The sequence below is a fragment of the Anoplophora glabripennis genome, unplaced genomic scaffold (genome assembly GCF_000390285.2).
Source record: "Anoplophora glabripennis isolate ALB-LARVAE unplaced genomic scaffold, Agla_2.0 scaffold121, whole genome shotgun sequence".
NCBI lineage: Eukaryota > Metazoa > Arthropoda > Insecta > Coleoptera > Cerambycidae > Anoplophora > Anoplophora glabripennis.
Genome location: NW_019416338.1, coordinates 19,264 through 40,222, shown reverse-complemented (window position 1 = coordinate 40,222; position 20,959 = coordinate 19,264). Strand labels below are relative to the sequence as shown.

The 20,959-nt window shown below is 32.4% G+C and overlaps 1 protein-coding gene across 2 annotated transcripts in view; it reads left to right on the top strand.

Moving 5' to 3' along the window:
* The window catches only part of LOC108910158 (RNA pseudouridylate synthase domain-containing protein 2), a 656,998-nt gene extending 637,029 nt beyond the window's left edge, over positions 1 to 19,969 (top strand). For both annotated transcript variants that reach the window (XM_023454151.1, XM_023454150.1), the window contains exons 8-11: positions 933 to 1,123; positions 1,183 to 1,410; positions 2,833 to 3,143; positions 14,853 to 19,969. In XM_023454151.1, the coding sequence (XP_023309919.1) occupies positions 933 to 1,123; positions 1,183 to 1,410; positions 2,833 to 3,143; positions 14,853 to 14,930 (808 nt within the window). In that variant the 3' untranslated portion in view covers positions 14,931 to 19,969. The remainder of the gene's footprint in view (positions 1 to 932; positions 1,124 to 1,182; positions 1,411 to 2,832; positions 3,144 to 14,852) is intronic.
* The last annotated feature ends 990 nt before the right edge of the window (positions 19,970 to 20,959 follow it).

Genomic DNA, 20,959 nt, shown 5'->3' with positions numbered 1-20,959 from the left:
GTTTTCTATAAGCTTTTCAACGAGCCCCCATGCCTTATGTTTCCATTTGAAAAAAAAGTAGGGGTAGCTGGGGGTTAGGGGGTTGAAGAAAAATTAATTATTATATAACCGAAAGATGGGAAAAAATCAAAATCAGTTAACGTGTTTCGGCATTTTAAAAAAAATTTATTCATTCAAAATATATGAATTTTATTCCGTACTTCTGGCCATCCCTGTATGAGTATTTATCTTAAAGATAATATAATAAATATTTTTCCAACCAAGTTAACGTGGCCATATTCCTGGCCGAGAAATAGTGAAATTTCTGGCGTTTTTAGGTACTGAAATCTATAAAAGTAAAACGTGTAGAACAAAAGTAAGCACAAAAATAAAATCCTTGATGTTTTGTTTATTCATTGTTACCATTTAAATTTACTCAAATAAAATAATAACTAAAAAAAAGCGTTTGTAAAACATGCGTTTGCTGTTATTCTAACCCCACATTTTAAGAATTATTTTCACGTACTTATAAATAAAAGTAAACAATTTTATATGTAGGACTAAGCAAGTAAATGTTATAAGAATATTTACATGTGGAATTATATATAAAAAAGTTAGTATTTTCGTAGATTTCAGTACCTAAAACCTTGATGGTTTGATCGTTTTTTGCATCTGTTTATTCGTTTTACTGCGGCGTCTTTGAAAATACTCAGGTGGCATGACATAACATTCCTATTATTTGATAAGCTTTAGATTATTCAGTTAAATGTTTGAAATTATTTGTCTTTGCGGAAAACACTATTTAAAGAATATGGGGCCCTTAATGTCTTCTATGTATATCTGTTGGTCAAAATGGGTGTCTGTTCGGGGAGTTAATCTCCTATAAAGTTAATGGTTAATGGTTATTTGGCTGTAATTTTTAGGTGTACTCTTAAGTATGTCATTTTTTGTAGTGAAATGATCGAATGCAAAGAACCTATCGAAGTCGTGAGTTACAAAATAGGAGTTTGCAAAGTTTCACCAAAGGGCAAGGATTGCATCACATTCTTCCAAAAATTAGGTTATAACGGTAAATCTAGCATTGTACTATGTAAGCCGAAAACAGGGAGGATGCATCAGATACGGGTGCATCTACAATACTTAGGTAATAACACTGAGGGAACAAACATATCACATGCGTTAATTTTATGTTTGATGTTTTAGGTTATCCAGTAGTTAATGATCCTCTATATAATCACGAAGTGTTTGGACCTTTGAAAGGAAAAGGTGGTGATCTGGGTGGGAAGACCGATGAAGAACTTGTAAGAGATTTGATCCATATCCACAACGCCGAGAACTGGTTGGGAATGGATGGAGATAGCGAGCTGTCTATGTTCAACACCAGGAAGGGAGATTTAGATGATTCTTTAGTTGGACCTCTTGTGCCTAAAGGTAACAGTATGACAATTTTATTATTTAAGTAATTACAGTAGTCAAGAAAGTGAAAAAGGTATTGTTGTTACATACAACATCTAGCTTTAACCTTCTAATTGCGCTCCGCAGTTTTGGTATTTCTCTTCTCAACAGTAGATAGCACATTCTTACTAGAGCTACACACGGTCTTCTGGCAAATCTACATTTCAACTTACGTATTTTCTTCTACCAGTCTAATACTACTTATATGTTTTCTTAAACTGAAATGCCCAGCTAGCCATCCTTCTGTTATTTTTATTAATCTTTTAATGCTTCCGATGAGTATGGTTAATTAAGCCAGTATCTTTTACGCTGCAAGTGGTTTTTTTGCCAAATTTCAATATTCTCTCATTTCTATTTCACCTGCAACCACCGACTCCTCAACGAGGATAGGTGTCTCTGGCCTCTGGCAATAACAACGGAAAGCTTCTCGTAAGTCGATCGATTTTGATCTAGCGTCTAATTTTGAGCTTTAATAAAGCTAGATAGGCTCTTTTATGATGCTTAGACATCTCTGGAGTGGTTGCTTCTGTTACTGACACTTTTGGTATTTTAGCCTTTTTCGCCACACTTCGAAATCCGTGACTTATTACTTTTAATGTTTATGTGTTCTTCCACTGTTAGTAGGAGAATATTAATCACATAAACTGGCCGCAGATGACAGAACTGCAGGGAAGTTTAGACTCTGGTTTGATTTGAATTCTGATAAGGAACCAGATGTGTAGCCTGAGCTTGTAAGATAGATAATTATTGATCGACAATAATAATAGAGTATATATTAATACAAGTGGTTAATGACCGGACTATCATGCAACAATTTGATAATGAATTGTCATTAACGGAGGCCAGGAACTGTACCTTGGTCAGTGTATTACAGTCGCCCTGAGTTAACGTATGAACGCATAGTTTGGCGGTTGTGCGGATCTTGTCATGTTGAATTTCGTCAGAGGGATCGAAAATATCCTGAAATTCTCGAATCTGTCTCTGTTCTGCTTATATACCTTACCGGTTATGTGCCTTCGGGTGTATTTATAGGGTTGTTTGATTTTCTGAGATTCATGTTTTTTCCTTATACAACAAGTCCACTTAAAAATATCTAGATTTTCGTTTATTTCCAATTCAACAATTTCCGGCTGGTTTTCACGTTGACCGTTTGACATTGACATTTCGAGAGTCATATCGCTCTCTCTATCAGAAACCGTGGAACGCCATTAATTTGACTAGAGAACTTTTTTTTGGAATGACGGCATTTTTTTTGGAATTAAACTTGCTCTGGTTTCTGTGATAAAATATACATCAAGTTCTTTTTGCACGAACAACTATTTAGCGTTACTTATTATTATTTTTTACGTTTATCATTGATTTCTTAATTTTATTAATATTTAATACATTCTTTTCCAGACCGTGTCTTGGGTGACGACGACGCCGATCCAGTATCCAGAGAACCGTCGCCCTGCGATGAAACCTGCGACAATACATCTTCACTAGCCTGCGAATCCTCCACCAACCCCCTGGCGCTGCCCTCGTTGAACTCCCGCAGCGGCGTAGACGCGAAAGTAACGGTGGCGACACAGACGGGTCACGAGGCACCCGACTTTAGTTTTAATCCGGACAAAATGACAGTCGATAAACACTGTTACGAATGCAAGGTTCGTTACAGGGACCCCAAGCCACAAGATCTAGTTATGTACTTACATGCTTGGAAATACAGGGTAAGTCGTAGTATTCTTTAGTTTTCATGGTATTACCGTAGTATTAATAGCATTTTTTGCACAACTTTCGAATATATTCTGAAATATAGTCTCATCAATCATTAGTAATTCCACTGATCCACATTACAAAAAATGTTAAACTAAATACGTATTCGATTTTATTTAGATTAAGAAATTACGTGTACTTTTAATTTAAAAAAAATGTTTCAATAAAAAATCTCATAGGAACTAATCCATCAATGTTCTAAACAAATATAAGGGTTTATTAGTACATTTTAAGTTTAATTATATGCAGGGATATAGTTTAAAACAAACAGACGAACATTAAAAAATATATATAAAAGGTCAGGTATAGAAAATATTTACAAATATGAGGAGGAGATTCGAGGAGTAAATAATGCCGAGAAACATTTTTGTAACCACTGACTCCATTCATAGCCTATTTACAAATGTTTATATAAATTGCTGTACATAATAGGTGTGGAATGTATTCAGATTTATCAGAAATCTGTTAAATATCCATAAAAAACTTCTCTTAAACAATTGTTCAGTAATAGTTGTGCCTACAACTAAAAAAAATAAAAGACACTCATGATAACCTAAATTTGAACTAGCAATTTATCCATTTACTCAGAAAAAAAAGCGCACGGCGCGCTATCTACAGTGCCAGAGGTTCTCAAACAATTATTAATTTTACCCACCGTTTTGCAGTTTCAACAGCTGTGCTTATTATTAACACGTTCTACTTAACATTAGAACAATCCATTACAAGTTTGTACACCCAGCATAAATATAAAATATTTATTACAAAGTCATTAAATAGCATAATTTGATGAAAATGTATTGGAAAGTTGAATGGTGTTTAGATCATTCTAATGCACCAACTTCCAGAATGGATGTCATTCAAACGACAGATTTTGTAAGTTTTTGTACAAAATATCGAAATATCAAAATTCCAGTGGTAACAGTAAATGTATTCAATGTTTTTGACAATTTTTTTTTAATAATAGGAGCAACATCGAAAGAGACCTTATTGTAAATATTTTAACTATCCAATATGTATCTTGGATACTACTACTATTCCTACTACTCGTCCTACTATTCTTAGTCTCATGCAGACTTCTTGTTATAATATGATAATATCCTTTCCAGGATATACAAACTACACATAAGTACCTAATTGTTCTGTTAAACTGATGATGTGATATGTGATATGGAGGCAAACCAAAATTCAATTCTACAAAAAAATCTATTATATCTTTTCAAGGAGGATGTACGTACAAATGCAAAACGTGCTTAAAGGGAAACATAATTTACTGAAAGCTTTAGAAAATAAATAATAGATAAATAGATAATAGGTTGCATAGACAATCAGATAGTTTTAAATATTTCTTCTACGCATTAACTTAAGTTACGAGGCAATAAAACTACCTGTTCTATAAGAAGTCTAATGAAACTACTCTTTAAATGATTGGGTTTTATATAAACTTACTATTACTTAATGTTTTTAAAGATTGGAACTAGGTGCTTATATTTAAGTATACAAAAAGTTTATTCAATTTCAGAATGGATTTTCACAAGCGCTTTCATCATCCATCAAATTTCTGAAACAGTTTTAGTTCCTCCAAATATTTATCTATTCCTTTTTTGAGATAAAAGGCCGTTACGGGAATATTTTTAGAAGTCCAATTAATCATCAAGGGACAAAACGCAAGGAATTCATTAATCACAGTAGTTATTAAAGATGATATTTTAAATGAGAAATTTGTAATTCGATTAGCACGATGACACATCACACGAAGTTATATTATATAATAAACAAATCAGTAATCAGTAATCAAATATTATGATTCCTATAGTTTAAGTTAAATTTTTCAACGTCAACACTTAAACCAAAAACGACTATGGAAAAGTCTTAAGTCTGCTTAAATTTTCTAAAATGCTGGACAAATAATTGCGCATAAAACACCCTCCTATCCCTTAAGGTTAAAAAATTTCAACGCACGTTCCTCATAATTTACAATGCTACAATAATTATTTTGTGCAGCGATTTTGCATCAAATTCATGTAACAAAATTTGGTCATAGATTCTTAAGACAAATTTAGAGGACCCGTATTTTTTTTGCCAACTGGCCCCCTCTTTTGGAGTTACAGCCCCCTGAAATCTGCCCCTAAGAAGTCTTTTTTATATCTCAAAACTATGTTGTACAAGAATCATTAAATTTGGTACACAGGGGTTTTATGACATGTGGAAACTCACAGTGCTACGCTTTTTGGCGAGAAACTCCCTTGAGGCCCCCCCTTGTCTTTGGAACAAGAAAAATTTGGTCGCAAATTAGATTTTTTTTAAAATTATTAGTTAGCTAGAAAGCCATTGAATTTAGAAACTTTTTTGTCTCTTGAAATTTGTTTCGTAAAACGCAATGTTTTTGAGGAAAATGGCCAGTCACGATATGCATTCGATCACATTTTAACATTTTTCTCGAAAACATTGCGTTTTACGAAAAAAGTATAAAGAGACAAAAAGTTTCTAAATTTAATGGCTTTCTAGTGGACTGACAATTTTTAAGAAATTTAAATATGCGACCAAATTTTTTTGGCTCCAAAGACAAGGGGGCCCACGAAAAATTGTCTTAATGGGGTTCCCCGCCAAAAAACGTAGCACCATCAGATTCCACATGTCATAAAACCCATGTGTACCAAATTTAGTGATTCTCGTACAACAGGGTTCTGAGATATAAAAAAAACGATTATTCTTAGGGGCGGACTTCAAGGGGTTGTAACTCCGAAAGAGGGGGCTACTTGGCAAAAATAAAAAATACGGATCCCCTAAATTTGTCTTAAGAATCTGTGACCAAATTTTGTTGCATGAATTTCGGGATACCTGTATATACCATATTTTATTCATTTATGACGCAGATCATAATTTTAAGTATTCTAATCTAGAAGGCATTGGAAATGGCTAAAATTGAAAGATTCGCAAATTAGTGATATAATAACAATATAATCTTGCTTTAAAAGTTAATTTCAAAACTCTTTCTAAAACTTGTAATAAATATGTAAAAATTTGAAATATTTGGTTCATCGTTATAGAAAATACTTTTCAAAATAATATTACCATTTGGATGATCTTCAGACATTTTCAATGTTTTGCAGATTTTCAAACTAAAACACAAAAATACTTCAGGCCTGTATAAAAAAAATAATCTGTAAATATTACTCATTGATGAAAAAGGCTGCGTAGCCAGATTTAAAAAAGTATTTTTCTTAAAAATCCCTTGTAAAAAATTACAACTAGCTATTCTCAAAATTGCTTTAAAAAATCATAGCTGAACATTGACTGGTTCAATAAGTACAATTCTAATTATTAGAAGACCACCATAATAATAAGAGAATCCAAAAATTATGAAGGGATATCCTGGTTTTTCAGAGGCCACACTGTATTTAAGGGATACTTTTATTGTCCATAGCTGTGCAAAGAGTCTGGAAATGTGTTTAAATTTACTATGGTCTTAAAAGGTCAAATTTATAACACCTTTATAATATTACTTTGCGTTGTTTCACAATGTCATTAAATTTTCCTCTTTTTTTCGCTTCATTGAATATTTAAGGGCTGGTACTTTTTGTCGAATTCCACATCACCCCGCAGAAGAGGTGGGAATACATGGCATGACATGCCGATGTAATCTCATAGCTTTGTTTACAGCCGTTGTGTTCGAATTCCTTTGATAGAAACAAATTTTTATTACGCAGCTACACGGCTTACTTATGCGGACGTACAAAAGGGAATACTCCCGAGAATTTCAAAGCTGGCACGTGGAATACGTTTACCCTCGAATAAAAATGTATACCCCTCACGGGTTTCGTTTTTAGGGAATTTATCTATACATCAGCTTATACGCAATATGTACAACAAGGGTTTACAATATACTAAGTGCAAAAAATCCGAATTCAAATTATGCGTGACGAGAGTAATTAAAGAAACAACGACAATTAAATCTTGTAGACCAGTCGTGGATTATGATTGGTTGAATTATTCCTTCGCGTATAAAGGTGACCATGCATCTCCATACTTCTATCGGATTGAGTGACGGTTCTTCATTTTCTCCTGCAACTTCGATGCTGTTGCTCTTCCTCCATTGATGACAAGATTGCTTGTCTTTGGGATAATGATCCACGCTCTGTTTTTGTATATAAAGACGCACTTACACTGCAATATGCTGTAGTTTTTTTTTGTGCTTTATTGTTTATGGGAGGTTTTCGACTTCACCTTTTTTTTTCACTTGGGCACTTGTGTTGGGCACTCTTGAGTATGTAAGAGATAAAAAGACACAAGAGTATTGTTGCTTCATCACCGCCTTGCAATACTGAACTCGAGCAACAAGTTTACGTGGGTATGATCTCCTTAGAATTCATGTATGAAAGCTCTAGAATATCGATTTTATACGTGGACTACTTGGAGGGCTTGTGTAAGGAAGATTTAAGAGCTTGTATCCCTTAGGATCTTCATCGCATAGTGGACAAAATCTGGGTAGTATAAGCTACGTGAACTATGAGAGCTAGAGGACCTAGATCACCAAGAGCTACCACTGAGGGCTCAAGACTGTCCGTCTCTGACCGGTAGCTTGAGCAGACATATAACTAGACCTCAGAAATTGTGTGGACTGAGGGTGGCAGGCATAATTATTGTTCCAAGTAGTCCCTGTTTTGTGAAACTGACTTCCATAAAGAAAGGAGGAACCTCATAACCTTTCATAAATTAACACTCCTTTCCATACCATGTTTCATTTCCTTGTTCCACATTACCGTTACTCTATTTTATATTGCTTTCTTCTGTTGAAATTTTTTTACTTAATTACTTCACGAAACCGGTTATGGAGCAAGATAAAAAGTGAAGTAAGCAAGATATTTGAAGCTAACGAAGGACTAAGGCAATAAAACCCTTTATCTTTATTTAGCTGTGTGCTACAATATGTAGTTAGAAAGGTGAACTTAAATATAGCTTTATTGTATCGCAAGCGCGACCAATAGAACCACATGTGGCTGTACTTACAAGAAACATAATTGAGCTAAAAGAAACCATTTTAAAATTGGAAGAAGAGGTATTAGTAATGGGTTTACAAATAAATGAAGAGGAAAATATATGATGAACAGATAACGACTGAAATAAAACGAATAACGAACGAGGGAGGAAACACATATGCTTTTGAATATGTCATATTTGGTAGAAAACTACAAATATGAAGGAAATACAATGGAGAATCGGAAATCGTAGTCTGCATGTATTGAAGAAGTTTGTGAACCGTGAAATTGTATGTTAAGAAGGTTCAAATTAAAAAAAATGCAAAACCGTGTTTCGGCTAATAGCAGTATTTTGTCGTGAGATTTGGGTTCTTAGAACAGTAGAGCAGGTAATTAATATTGGTATGGGAAAGGAAAATACTTAGAAAAACATACGGCGGCAAGCAAGTCCAGGAAAATGCAATAACGAGCTGATGGAGTTACATAAAGGACCATTGTAGGAGTGATGGTCAGTTGATTAGGATGTGTTACTAGAAAGAAAACAACAGAATACCAAGGAAGACACTAGAATGTAACCTAGGAGGAAAGAAGAAACGAGAAAGACCTTAGGCAAGATGGAAGGATGGAGTTGAGGGTAATCGAGGAAGATAATATCACGAAATGGAATTGGATACATATTCTATTTACGTAGATACTCCCAAGTTCCTAGGAAACAGAATTACTGATAACTTCTGAATTTCGGCGCCATTGGATATTACACGAACGCATTTAATTTCTAAGTTTAAAATGGATCTTCTTACATCATATAGATTGTCTACAAATACGTCTGTTGTGGGAATTTTTAATTATATTACGAGTAAACAAGGCTTAATCTATCACCAAAATTGATCTTAAAGAGTTTTCCTTCTTGGTATGTCGCCTCAGAATCCAATTGCGCCTTAAACCCGTTGAATGTACTAACTGATTTTTATGCTCTAAATTCAAGATTTATCATGAGTGGTCTCCATAATGTTCTTTAAATTATAGATACCATTATTTCTGACTCATTCTAGAAACTCCCACAGGATGATACTGAACCCAATTAAAGATACATTTGGCGTATAAATGCGATGCCGTAGACGCATTTTGGCCACATTCCCCGTAAATTGCCGTGTCCACTAGTTCATACTATCATAAGCGTGAACCATGTAACAACAATTTCAGCACAACGGACAAAAATAACCACATAAACGCTTCTAATTCATAGCAAACTGATAATTTTCTCCATAATTTTTGTGTTTCAGGAAAAGAGTTACTTAGTTTTACGATTTAAATTGCTGATAGTTCACTCTATATTAATGACGTACAGAATAAACATGCCAATTGTTTAAATTAGTGACAGTTTGAGTGTTTGTAAACAAACATCCGCTGTACATATGTTTAAAGAGACTGTGGTAGGTAAAGATTTATTTAACTAGACAGGAATTAATTCCTGGAAAGTTTGATTTCCGTGCCTTTTCAGGACAGATAATAGTTTAGCTCTTGCCTGACCTGACAAAGTAACATAAAGTGGCAGTTAGGACACTCGTATTTATATTCCTTGAAGACGTAAATTGCCCTGTTTTATTATACTTTATATAAAATGGCGTGAATATTTGGAAACGCGATTTATCAAACGAAGATATTAGACAGTAAGGAGTTAAATTGTTTATACAGGGTGAGACAGATTTAACGTTGGTCTTCGGACCTAGTATGGTACTCTTGAAAATAAATACATTTTTAATACCAGCGTAATAATGAAAACCAGTGACAGAAATATATTATTAGGTGGTTACTTTAGTCAATTTAATAAAAAAATATTGGTATCTTTTTCGTATCCATATAATTTTTACGGGAATTTAATTATTTTGTTTCGTAAGGTACGTTTGATGCAACCTGTGAGATAATTTTCTGTTTGAAGCAATTTGTTGAAAATCGTGTTAGCTGTGGAAAAATAATACTAGGTTTATCTACAAATTTTAATGGGGAAAATAGTAGGTTTTAAAAACTTTATCATAATTTCATTAATTGTAAGGGAAGATAAGGAAAAACGTGTTTAAAATTAATGATCCTATATAGTACCGTACACTATTACCGACTGGCCACACATTGTATAATACAGGAATAAACACCCTTTTCAACACATTTTGAGGTATCGAAGTACCCTGATAAAAAATAAATGACTTTTTCAGCATTGAAAATTCAATATATCTACTATCAAAACATCGACGCACAAGCTTTGACGTATTTCTTTTCCAATTATGATTTAGCCGTTTATCCTTTTCCGTGTTTCCCTTCTAATCCACCTACCTGTTTTGGCAAATAGACATGTTAATTTAAAATAAATTCAGCTCACCTTTATTGTGCTCACAGATGGAAATAGCTACTACACATACCGTCAGCACTTCCGGAAAACATGCCCCAGTATATCCTTTATTATGCAGACGAGGGTTAAAGAGGTCATTGTCGGCATTACTGCGGATTTGTTAGGATGAGTTTTATTTACACTGCCTGATTCCACGAAACAGAAGTTCTGTTTTTGAGAGCAGACGTTAAATTCGTTTCCCTCATCAGTTGCATATGATTAATCGACCGTCATTGTGGAATCCGGTTATTCAGTTTTCTTCCCTTGAGGATCAACGGTGTATAAAGCAATCGGCGTGCAGCTTCATCTAAAGCAATTTGCGATCACTTTTACTCAGGGGAATTCACTGGAAAGACTACTCATTAATTTTACATTTCACGTTTAACTATAAAATGCCTTCTTTCAATTTTCTTAATGGTAAGCTGTTTAGTACTAGGTAGTCGAGAAAAATTTTTGCATTTCGCTTTATTTCCGATTCAAACGCGATGCGATTATTAATGATTTGATTTAACTAATCTAAATAATTTGAAATTTCACTTCTGATTTCTTATATTCAACGTTATCTGAATCAAAAATAATAATAAAGTAAGTTAAATGACTAGGAAAATAGGATCGTTTTCTATCCCTTTTCATAATTTTATTCAAAGGGTTTCAGTAAAATATTTTTTGCACTATCGATCTTTTGTATCAACTTACAATATCTTTTGTTAATGTGGCAGGCTGTTCGCTGGTTGCTAGGGTTAACACATCTGTAAGTAATGTTATTTCCTAAAAATATGTATAAAAATAAGAAAATTTCTATTTATTTATTTATTTTTATTATTATTATTATTATTATTATTATTATTATTATTACATAATAGCAAGGACAGAGGCAAAGCCTATTTAGTCCAATAAAATGTACAAAATGACAGTTAACAGCTTTTAAAGTAACAGTAAAATAAATAGGTAACATAAAAGAAAAAGAACAAATAAGTATTTCAACAGAATACAATGCAAATCACAACTAACTAGCGGAACGGGCCATAAACCGCACACGAAGATACACTAGGCGCGCTCTCACTATAAAAATTCTGATGACATCCATACATCCAACCTGTTCTTGAAAGAGTTGATCGATGGGGCAGTAACAACAGATGAAGGTAGGCTATTCCAATGGTAGAACACTCTATTTGGGAAGAAATTTTGACGCAAAGACGTTTTGAAGTTTTCTCTCGATAATTTAAACTGATGAATAAGTCTTCAAAAGTTAAACTGTAATGATTATTTAGAATCTTGTACATTTGGATAAGATCACCACGAAGACGTCTCACATTAGTACAAGTAATTTTCAAATTATCCAAACGGTGATGATATGGAAGAGATCTAAATTTGGGGATCCATTTTGTGAATCTTCTCTGCACGCTCTCTATCAGATTAATATCTTTTACCAGATAAGGGGACCATATTTTCACGCAGTATTCCAGATGCGGACGAATATATGATTTATATAATTTTAAGAAGACCTGATCGTTTGAGCTCTGGAAACATTTATTTAAAAGATAAGACACGGAATTGGCTTTTTTTCACGACGGTGGAAATATGTTCAGACCAAGTGAGACTGGAATTGATTACTACACCCAAATCATTCTGGCTTTCGACAGTTGTTATAAGTTGACCTTGACCGAAAGTATATGTTGACTTGGGATTATTTTTACCAATATATATAACAGTACACGTATTTAAATTCAGAGGGATGAGCCAATCATAGCACCAGTGCTCGATGGAATTAATATCATCTTGTAGAGTTTGATGATCTTGTAGTGCATTTCCAAATATCTTAGTATCATCGGCATACAGTGCATGCTGCGATATGTAGCTGTAGCTTTAAAGAACATTATTTAAACACATTAAAATCTAGTGTACAATTGGTGCAGTTATTAATTGTAAAGCAGTTCCTACCCGTTAGTATTCAGCGTATTCCGACTGTTCAGTAAAATTTGCAATACTAGAAGACAAGGAACCATTGTGCAGAAATTCGATTTTATTTTACAGATAACCTTCCTCATAGCTCTCTGCTACTATGCAAGAATTCAATCCCCTGTGTCNAGTTGGCTTTTTTCACGACGGTGGAAATATGTTCAGACCAAGTGAGACTGGAATTGATTACTACACCCAAATCATTCTGGCTTTCGACAGTTGTTATAAGTTGACCTTGACCGAAAGTATATGTTGACTTGGGATTATTTTTACCAATATATATAACAGTACACGTATTTAAATTCAGAGGGATGAGCCAGTCATAGCACCAGTGCTCGATGGAATTAATATCATCTTGTAGAGTTTGATGATCTTGTAGTGCATTTCCAAATATCTTAGTATCATCGGCATACAGTGCATGCTGCGATATGTAGCTGTAGCTTTAAAGAACATTATTTAAACACATTAAAATCTAGTGTACAATTGGTGCAGTTATTAATTGTAAAGCAGTTCCTACCCGTTAGTATTCAGCGTATTCCGACTGTTCAGTAAAATTTGCAATACTAGAAGACAAGGAACCATTGTGCAGAAATTCGATTTTATTTTACAGATAACCTTCCTCATAGCTCTCTGCTACTATGCAAGAATTCAATCCCCTGTGTCTTTTTTGAGCTATTCTATGTCGAACCTTTATTGGCCAACACTTTTGGACAGTATAACTTGAATATGCTTTGATTGTCGATAATTTAAAAATAATTGTTTGTTCCTTTTTTGAGTTAATCGGAGCTCAATGCATTTTCTAAAAAATTCTATATAGTGGATTTCTTCATCAACTTTATTGTATATTGGTTTTCTTATTTGGAATTTTAACTATGAGATACTCTTGATGATCTACGTCATCTATATACAATATACAACATAATTCGTCCCTTTTGCAGGACCCTGCTATTTCCTGGATCAGTTCTACCCAAGTATACAAATATATTTATCTTCTATGTCATATTGTACTAATCTAAACATAAAAACCGACAAACCGTAAATAAAATTGTTTTAATTTCACTAAATTTGGATAAAAAACGAAATTATAAAAGAAAAATTTAATGCTTTTGGCTTCGAAATACGCAAACAAAAGAAAACTACTTTTCCACGCCAGTGCGGAAAAGTACATATTTCTAAACTAAAATGCGTGCAAATATAGCATTTTCAGCATCGTTCGTAGAAAAACTGTGTTAAAAAGTTTAAAAATTCACTAATATTCAGCCTATAATACATTTAATAACGTAACATGTGTTTCGTTATTTTTTGATTTTCGTTTGTTTCGTGGAAAACAGAAGTACAAAATAGTTAATTTCGTAATAGTCCTTCGGATGTCGTAGCTTGTGGAAATCCTCGCATTAAAACTGTTTTTCTAGCAACTGTAAATGCACTATCGATTCTATGATTTCGATATATGTACTGGTGTATGTACTTCCAGCTGACCATTCGTCAATAAAATAAAATATTTACGTTGAGGTTTCGTTACGATTGCGGAGTAACTGTTACTATTGGCCTTTGTTGGCACTGCCAATGTAGCAACATAATGAGACATGGTAGAATTGCCAAAGTAAATACTATAATGAAAGTTTCTAAATATTATTTTGTGATATTCCAATAACACATGATAAACAAAAAGTAATTAACAATTAAATGCAAAAAAAAATTAATTCTACATATTACGTATGCGAAACTGTCGTAATGGGTTATAAATTTAAGTAATATTACAAATCACAGTATTAAGCAAATTACAACGATGCAGTTGATAACAAACCAACAAACACGAGTTTGTATCCGATTTATAACTAATTTAGTCATACTAACAGCTGGTTAGGAATTCGTATAATATCGTATGAACAGATAAATGGCCTTGAGCTGCTATTTTGAAACCAAATGACATTGTCTCGCTAAATAGAAAAAAATCATATTCAACTGTTTTTTTATGTGAAAATGTACAACTTACAAACTTAGGAAAAATGTATACTATCACTACAAAATTAGAAAATCCAAACTCTGTCACCTGTTCCACATGTCTATTTATGTTGGTTATAATCACAACTCTAGAAAAAATGTAGATCACGTCATGTGTAACCTACCAACCTACCTAAAATATTGACAAGCAAATTTATTTACTTGTTTTTTCTGGTTTTGAATTTAAACTTAGATTTTTTCTGCATTTGTGCTTGCTGTAACATTGTGATTTGGTTGGTCACCCCAAAATTAAAAAATTCTGTCCCAAACGATAACAAAATGGAGTAGTATATAATTGTATCCTGACCACCCCGTATAAATCTGTGTTATTTTGGTTACAGGGTCCAGGTTGGGAATTTGAAACTGAGCTTCCCGAATGGGCGAGAGTCGACTGGGTGGATCCTGACATATCTGAGTGATGACTGCAGAAGAATATTTACATTTTACCTTAATATTAAGGCATCTCTTATCCACTCTGTCTTTCCATGCTCTTAGAATTATTGACGTGGTAATTCCCACAAAAAGGCAGGGTCCAAAAACATGATTTCAATTCATATTATAATTTCGTGTACAAATTGATTGATGTTCGTATTTTACAGTTTCTTTGTAGGTATTTCAGTGCTATACATAATTTTAAGGTCAGCTTTTAGTATAAAGTGAAAAATTCAATCATGTATTTTTCTATGTAACTATAAAATCAAGTAAAATACCTTAACTGTAATTGGTGTATTACAGTAAGTGCCATTTTTCTGCTCATTTTCAGAGCAGACCTTCATTTTCCCATCAATAAAGTACTGGAATACATATTGTGCCTTGGATGTGTGTTGTGACATCATTTGCAGATTTAATCTTGAAATATATCTACTTTCATATCAGCTTCTCGGACCCTTGCTTCCATTGTTAGTTGTTATACGATGTTATGTATTATATTTAAGCACTGACACGGATTGTTGGAGAATTAGGAATGAAGTAGACTTGCACCTACTTATTTTGTCCCATGTCCCATGTTGCTTTCAGTATTTTATCTAATTATGCATTTAATATAATGCAGGTAGTTAATTTGAAACCATTAATTTTGCATACTCAGCTTCAGATACAGCTCCCGCATAATTTTCACGTGATTCAGAGTCCGCATAAGTTTCCTACTAATCTAGACGAATGTAATTTGTAATTCAAATATGCATTATAATTAAAAGCCAAGTTGAAATTAATTTAAAACATAAGATATTTTTTTTATATATTTTAAATTTCAAATTAGGCCCTGCATTATGTTAAAATAGAAGGAAAAGACATTTTGTGTTTTTGTGATATTTATCTGTTTTTATAATTTCCCTATTGTGTGATTTAAAAATTATTTTGGACTATTTTACTTTGATTTCATTCCTTTTAACCGTGGGATATTAGATTTAATTCCATGTAGTAATTAAGGTTAAATGATTATTTGTCGGTGCTTACATACAAACTTAGAATTATTTTACAAAAGACACTACCTAGTTAGAGTTATTTTAAGTTGTGTCTGTACTTATAAAGGTAAATGAAATTGTATATTTCTTTCTCCTACAGTAACTTATTGTAAAAATATATTAAGGGAAAATGGCATATTGTAACAAGTATTAGTAAATATATTGACCTAAATTTATACAGACATATTTTTGTACAAAAAATATTAGTCTTATTAACTTAATAAAAATTTAATGTATTCTTATAATAAATTACTGTTTTATAATTGATATTTGTGATGTAAAGACAATTATAGGGACCTAAGTACTCTACATTAGTGTATAAGTTTTTATTATCATCACTAGAAGTATCAACTTATGATAATTATTGCATAAATTTTGCGCTTCTGACAAAATTTTGTTAGGCTTTTGAAATTTTAAAAATGTGTGTCGAATTGAGTGTACATTTGTTAAACGATTGGTTGCCAATGATATTATGAAAGAATATAGGTGTTTTCAGAAAAATTGACTCGTATTAACTTCATTTACTGACTACTAACACTGAAATGCTCTCACATATTTTTTATTTTCAGTCTAAAATTGAGCCATATATTACAAGGTACTTTATCACTCAAATATTTCGGCAGTGAAATATAAATATATGTATAATTTCCTTAATAAAAATATTAAAAACAATTATAGCATTAGTTTATGAATAATATACAGTGTGTCCACAAATGGAGTTGTAAAGAAGGAAAGCTTAATATTTCATTTTGTGTAAAAAAGTAGTTCTTGCAAAAAAATTCTAAGCAGAATTTTTAACAAGAATTACGTTTTTTCATAACATGAAAATAATATCTTCAACTCCATTTGTGGTCACACTGTATATTAGCCATATACAGTGTGACCTTTAATGGTTTTTATATATATTGGCCTTCTAGATGTACTTGCTGGACCTATTATGCTGATCCAACTGCTAATCCACATACTACTATGATATTTTTTTTGCAGTCAATTTTTTCGGAAATTACTCAAGGGATTTTTTTTATTAAACATATGGCAATGTGGTGTTCTTTAGCATTATTTAAAACACGTGTTGCCATCAATTTTTGCAGAAGAATAATTTTTTTATAGAACCTCAAAAGTTATGTTTATTGAATTCGTGTTTTCGTTAAAATATGTAGAAGGCATATAATTATTAGTCTAAAATATTATTCATTTACTTATTTGATAAATTAAGGTATTAATGTAAAAACAATAGCTATAATAACATTTATTTCAACAAATTACATAAAAAAAATTGAAAGTTTGAAACATTCGAAAATAAACCGACCAAAAACAACTGAAATATTAGATATGTCCACAAGTCTTAATTCGATACATTTTTCATACCGTCTCAAAATATTTACCTGCACTTTTTTAAATTGACTCCGTTGATTTCAGCACATGCTTGCTCTATACCAAATTTTTAACCGTACCCCTCAAGAATGTCCAGTGGATTCATGTCTGTGACCCTAGGTAGTCATTCTATTAGTGGATTGTTATGTCCCAGCCACAGATTTCGAAAATGGGTATTTAAGCATTCCCTTACCAGTGCAGAATTATGCTCAGAACTACCCAACTGAAAATGAAGATTCAAGCTGTTCTCAAGGGGAATATTACTTAGAATTTCTAAAAATTCATATCGAAAAAAATTCTAAAAACCTGCATGTATTTAAATTTCCATTGAAAAGGAAAGGTCCAATAATTTTTTAATTTAAAATTCTGCATCAATCATCCACTTTTTGAGAATACTTATTGGTTTTTGTTGACAATCCATTTCGGATTTTCTTCCGACCAGTGACATAAATTTTGAAACGATACTACTCCGTTACTTGTAAAAGTTGCTATTTCATCATAATTCTCAAAGAAATTGAAGAATAGCCAGTTTAGAACTAAATATACCTAAAGAAACCATAACAAAATGTTTAAAAATAAACAAATGAAAGCCATATAAGAGAAAGTTTCTGTTGGAGTTCTGTATGTGAGCACGGGGGGAGTATCACAATGGTATATTTTTAAAATACATACCGTCTATAACAGTCTATAACAATGAAACAACTTCTATGACTAAAATTTTACGATACTGGTCAGAAGAAAATCTGGAATGGATTATCAGTTGCAAACTGTAAAATAAAATAAAATAAAATAAATAAAAAGTCAGTACACAGACTTAGAATTTCTGGACCATAATTTTTTAGAAGTTCTAGATAATTTTAATCTTGTAGAGAACAGTATGAATTTTCATTTCCAGTTAAATGATAATTATGTAATAAGGGAATGGTTAAACAAATACCCATTTTCGAAATCTGTGGATATAGGATAGTTCTCAGATATTTCCAGTGCCTTCTACATTTTTTAGTGGAAATTCAATAAAACTTAAGACTATAACAAAATTATTATTTGGTAAAAATTGATGTAATTTGGGCAGCAGTTAGAGGTTTTAACTGATGCTGAAGAATACCACTTTGCCACATTTTTAATAAAAAAATCCCCAAAGTAATTTTTTAAAAAAATTATTGCGTTAGCTGCTGGATCATCGTAATAGCACATTTAAGGAGAAAACGCATTAGGCAGTCGCGTTCCCGTCGCATCGCGGACCGTACTAGTCTCGATCGCGCACAGTGGAGTTCCTTCCCATGTTTTATAATGTATGCATTCGCACTAGACATCCGCGAGCTCGTCTCGCTCGCATCGCGTTCTCCTCCGATCTTTTTCAAAGAATCTCGGGAGACCGAGATGCGATCGAGACGAGCTTCCTCTTCCATGGAACTAATTTCCTTAACTTCTAAAACCAGGATTGCAGGATTGTATGCAATTGCCAAATGCGACTGATTTTGTAAAAGACCGCGATCAGCTCAGCCCAGAACGGACCGCGATGCGACGGGACTGCGACCACCTAATGTGTTTTCTCCTTTAGAAGGCCAAGATTCTCTTGATAATCCATGGTCTGGTTCAATTTTTTTTGGAAGTTATTTTCTAAAAAGAAATAAAATGTTTTAAGATTGAAGTAAATGAACCACGATATATTAAAAATTATAAATTATTAAAATATGAAAGATAAATATATTTAACTGTTTATAGCTAATTTTAAAGCATATTTTAAATATCTCCTTTGTGTCAGCAAATCATAATTTCTTAAGTCAATTTATATTTTCATTGATAAGAATTTAATAGTGAAGTTTTGTAATTATTGTGTAATTTTGCAAATAATAACTGCATAAACTCGATCTAAGGACAGACAATAACCAAAATCCTAATCCACCATTCATTAAAATGATTGAATACGTATTGAACTTTTACATATTCTTGGTAACCAAAAATAATTTTCTGCTTGTAAACAAGGAGGAAAGGCCTTTTACTGCATGAATTTAAAATTTGTAAAGCAGTCTACATGCATATCTCGCAGCCAAAAAGTAAAAAAAAACAAGATTTGTACAATCCTAATGAGCTTAAGAATAATCATAACCTAGCTTTTATAATTTTCTAATGTTACCTACAATAAAGACCCAAATTATTTTATGTAAGCTTTGCGCTTCCATTTATATCATAGAGAGTAGTCAAGGAAAGAATATAAAATTTAACAATATTAAAAAGATAATATTTTCATAACCGAAATAAACAACGCATAAATGTAGGGTAATCTTTATTGTTTATCTGGTGTGTTATCTACTAACTTCTTTTGTTATAGAGTTTAAGTAATTTATAAAAGACAGTATTGTATTACTCGTTATGATTTTTAAAAGGAAGCAAATTTTGAAAATGTAAAATGTTTCATAGTGAATGGATATATTAAATTTTATTGGTATACGTATGACCTGTATGTAGCAAGTTTTGCTGCTACCTGTATTGTTAAATTATGTTCATAGCTTGTTATAATCTGTGATGGTTATTATTTATACAGCTATAACAAGGTATTTTAAGAGTAAATATAGAGATTCTGTAATTATATTGTAGTTTACAGTGTGTAATAAAAGTGATTAAAGTAAAATGTGTTGTTCAGTGACACGACCTAGAGCAGTCTAATACGGAGTTACAACCAACTGATGAAATAACAGATAATTATATACAATAAAAAAAAATAAGAGAAATGAAATTTTTAATATTTTATAAAAATTTAAAAGGCGCAATAAGATTTAAAATTTAATTTTGTTTTATTTAAATTAGGTATACATGCAGTTCAGTAACAGTTAACGAAATATACATTTAAATTTCAACATTGTATTTATTTTAATTTATTATGCCTGAGGGCTTACAAGAATTCGCACAAAGCTGAAAATTGGTAGTAATGTTGGGAACACCATTATAAATGAAATATGAAAAGTCCCTATCGATCCCACATCTGCAAAAAAATTTATTTAAGGTAAAGTTCGCAAATATTGGTTTCTTGCATTTTTCAGCCAAACGGTAAGTTTTATCATTTAAATAGGTCCGACAAAACTTTAAATCATGCAATTATCTATAAAAATTGTTCTTGTATATATTTTTTATGAATCACCATTTCCGAGACATACCTAGCGATTTAAAAATTTAAAAAAGTTGTGTTCTCCATAATATGCACAAATTTCCACGCCACCTGTGAGGTAGTGTACTTGGCGCGTTTTTCTTAACATGGTTTCCCCAATAGGCCTATTCCACGATCTATTGTTATCCTGTTTAATTAAATAATATTGTCTTAAATAAAAAATGGTACTATTGGAAATGATGAAAGCGGTGTGAATTATGAATAATTGCTGAAAACTATTCATCTGATTGATAATTATCTAATGGAATTTCAAGTGTAATATCTTCTTTTTCTTCATCTTCCTCTTCTCTTCCTTCTTCTTCCTCTTCTCTTCCTCCTCCTTCTTCTTCTTCCTGCTGGATACTAGTAAATTGTTCTAACAGCGATGTATCAGATGTCTCCTCGCTGATATCGCAAGAATCCTTTTCTGATGGCAATTCAACATTGGAGCAGGACTGGCCTTGAC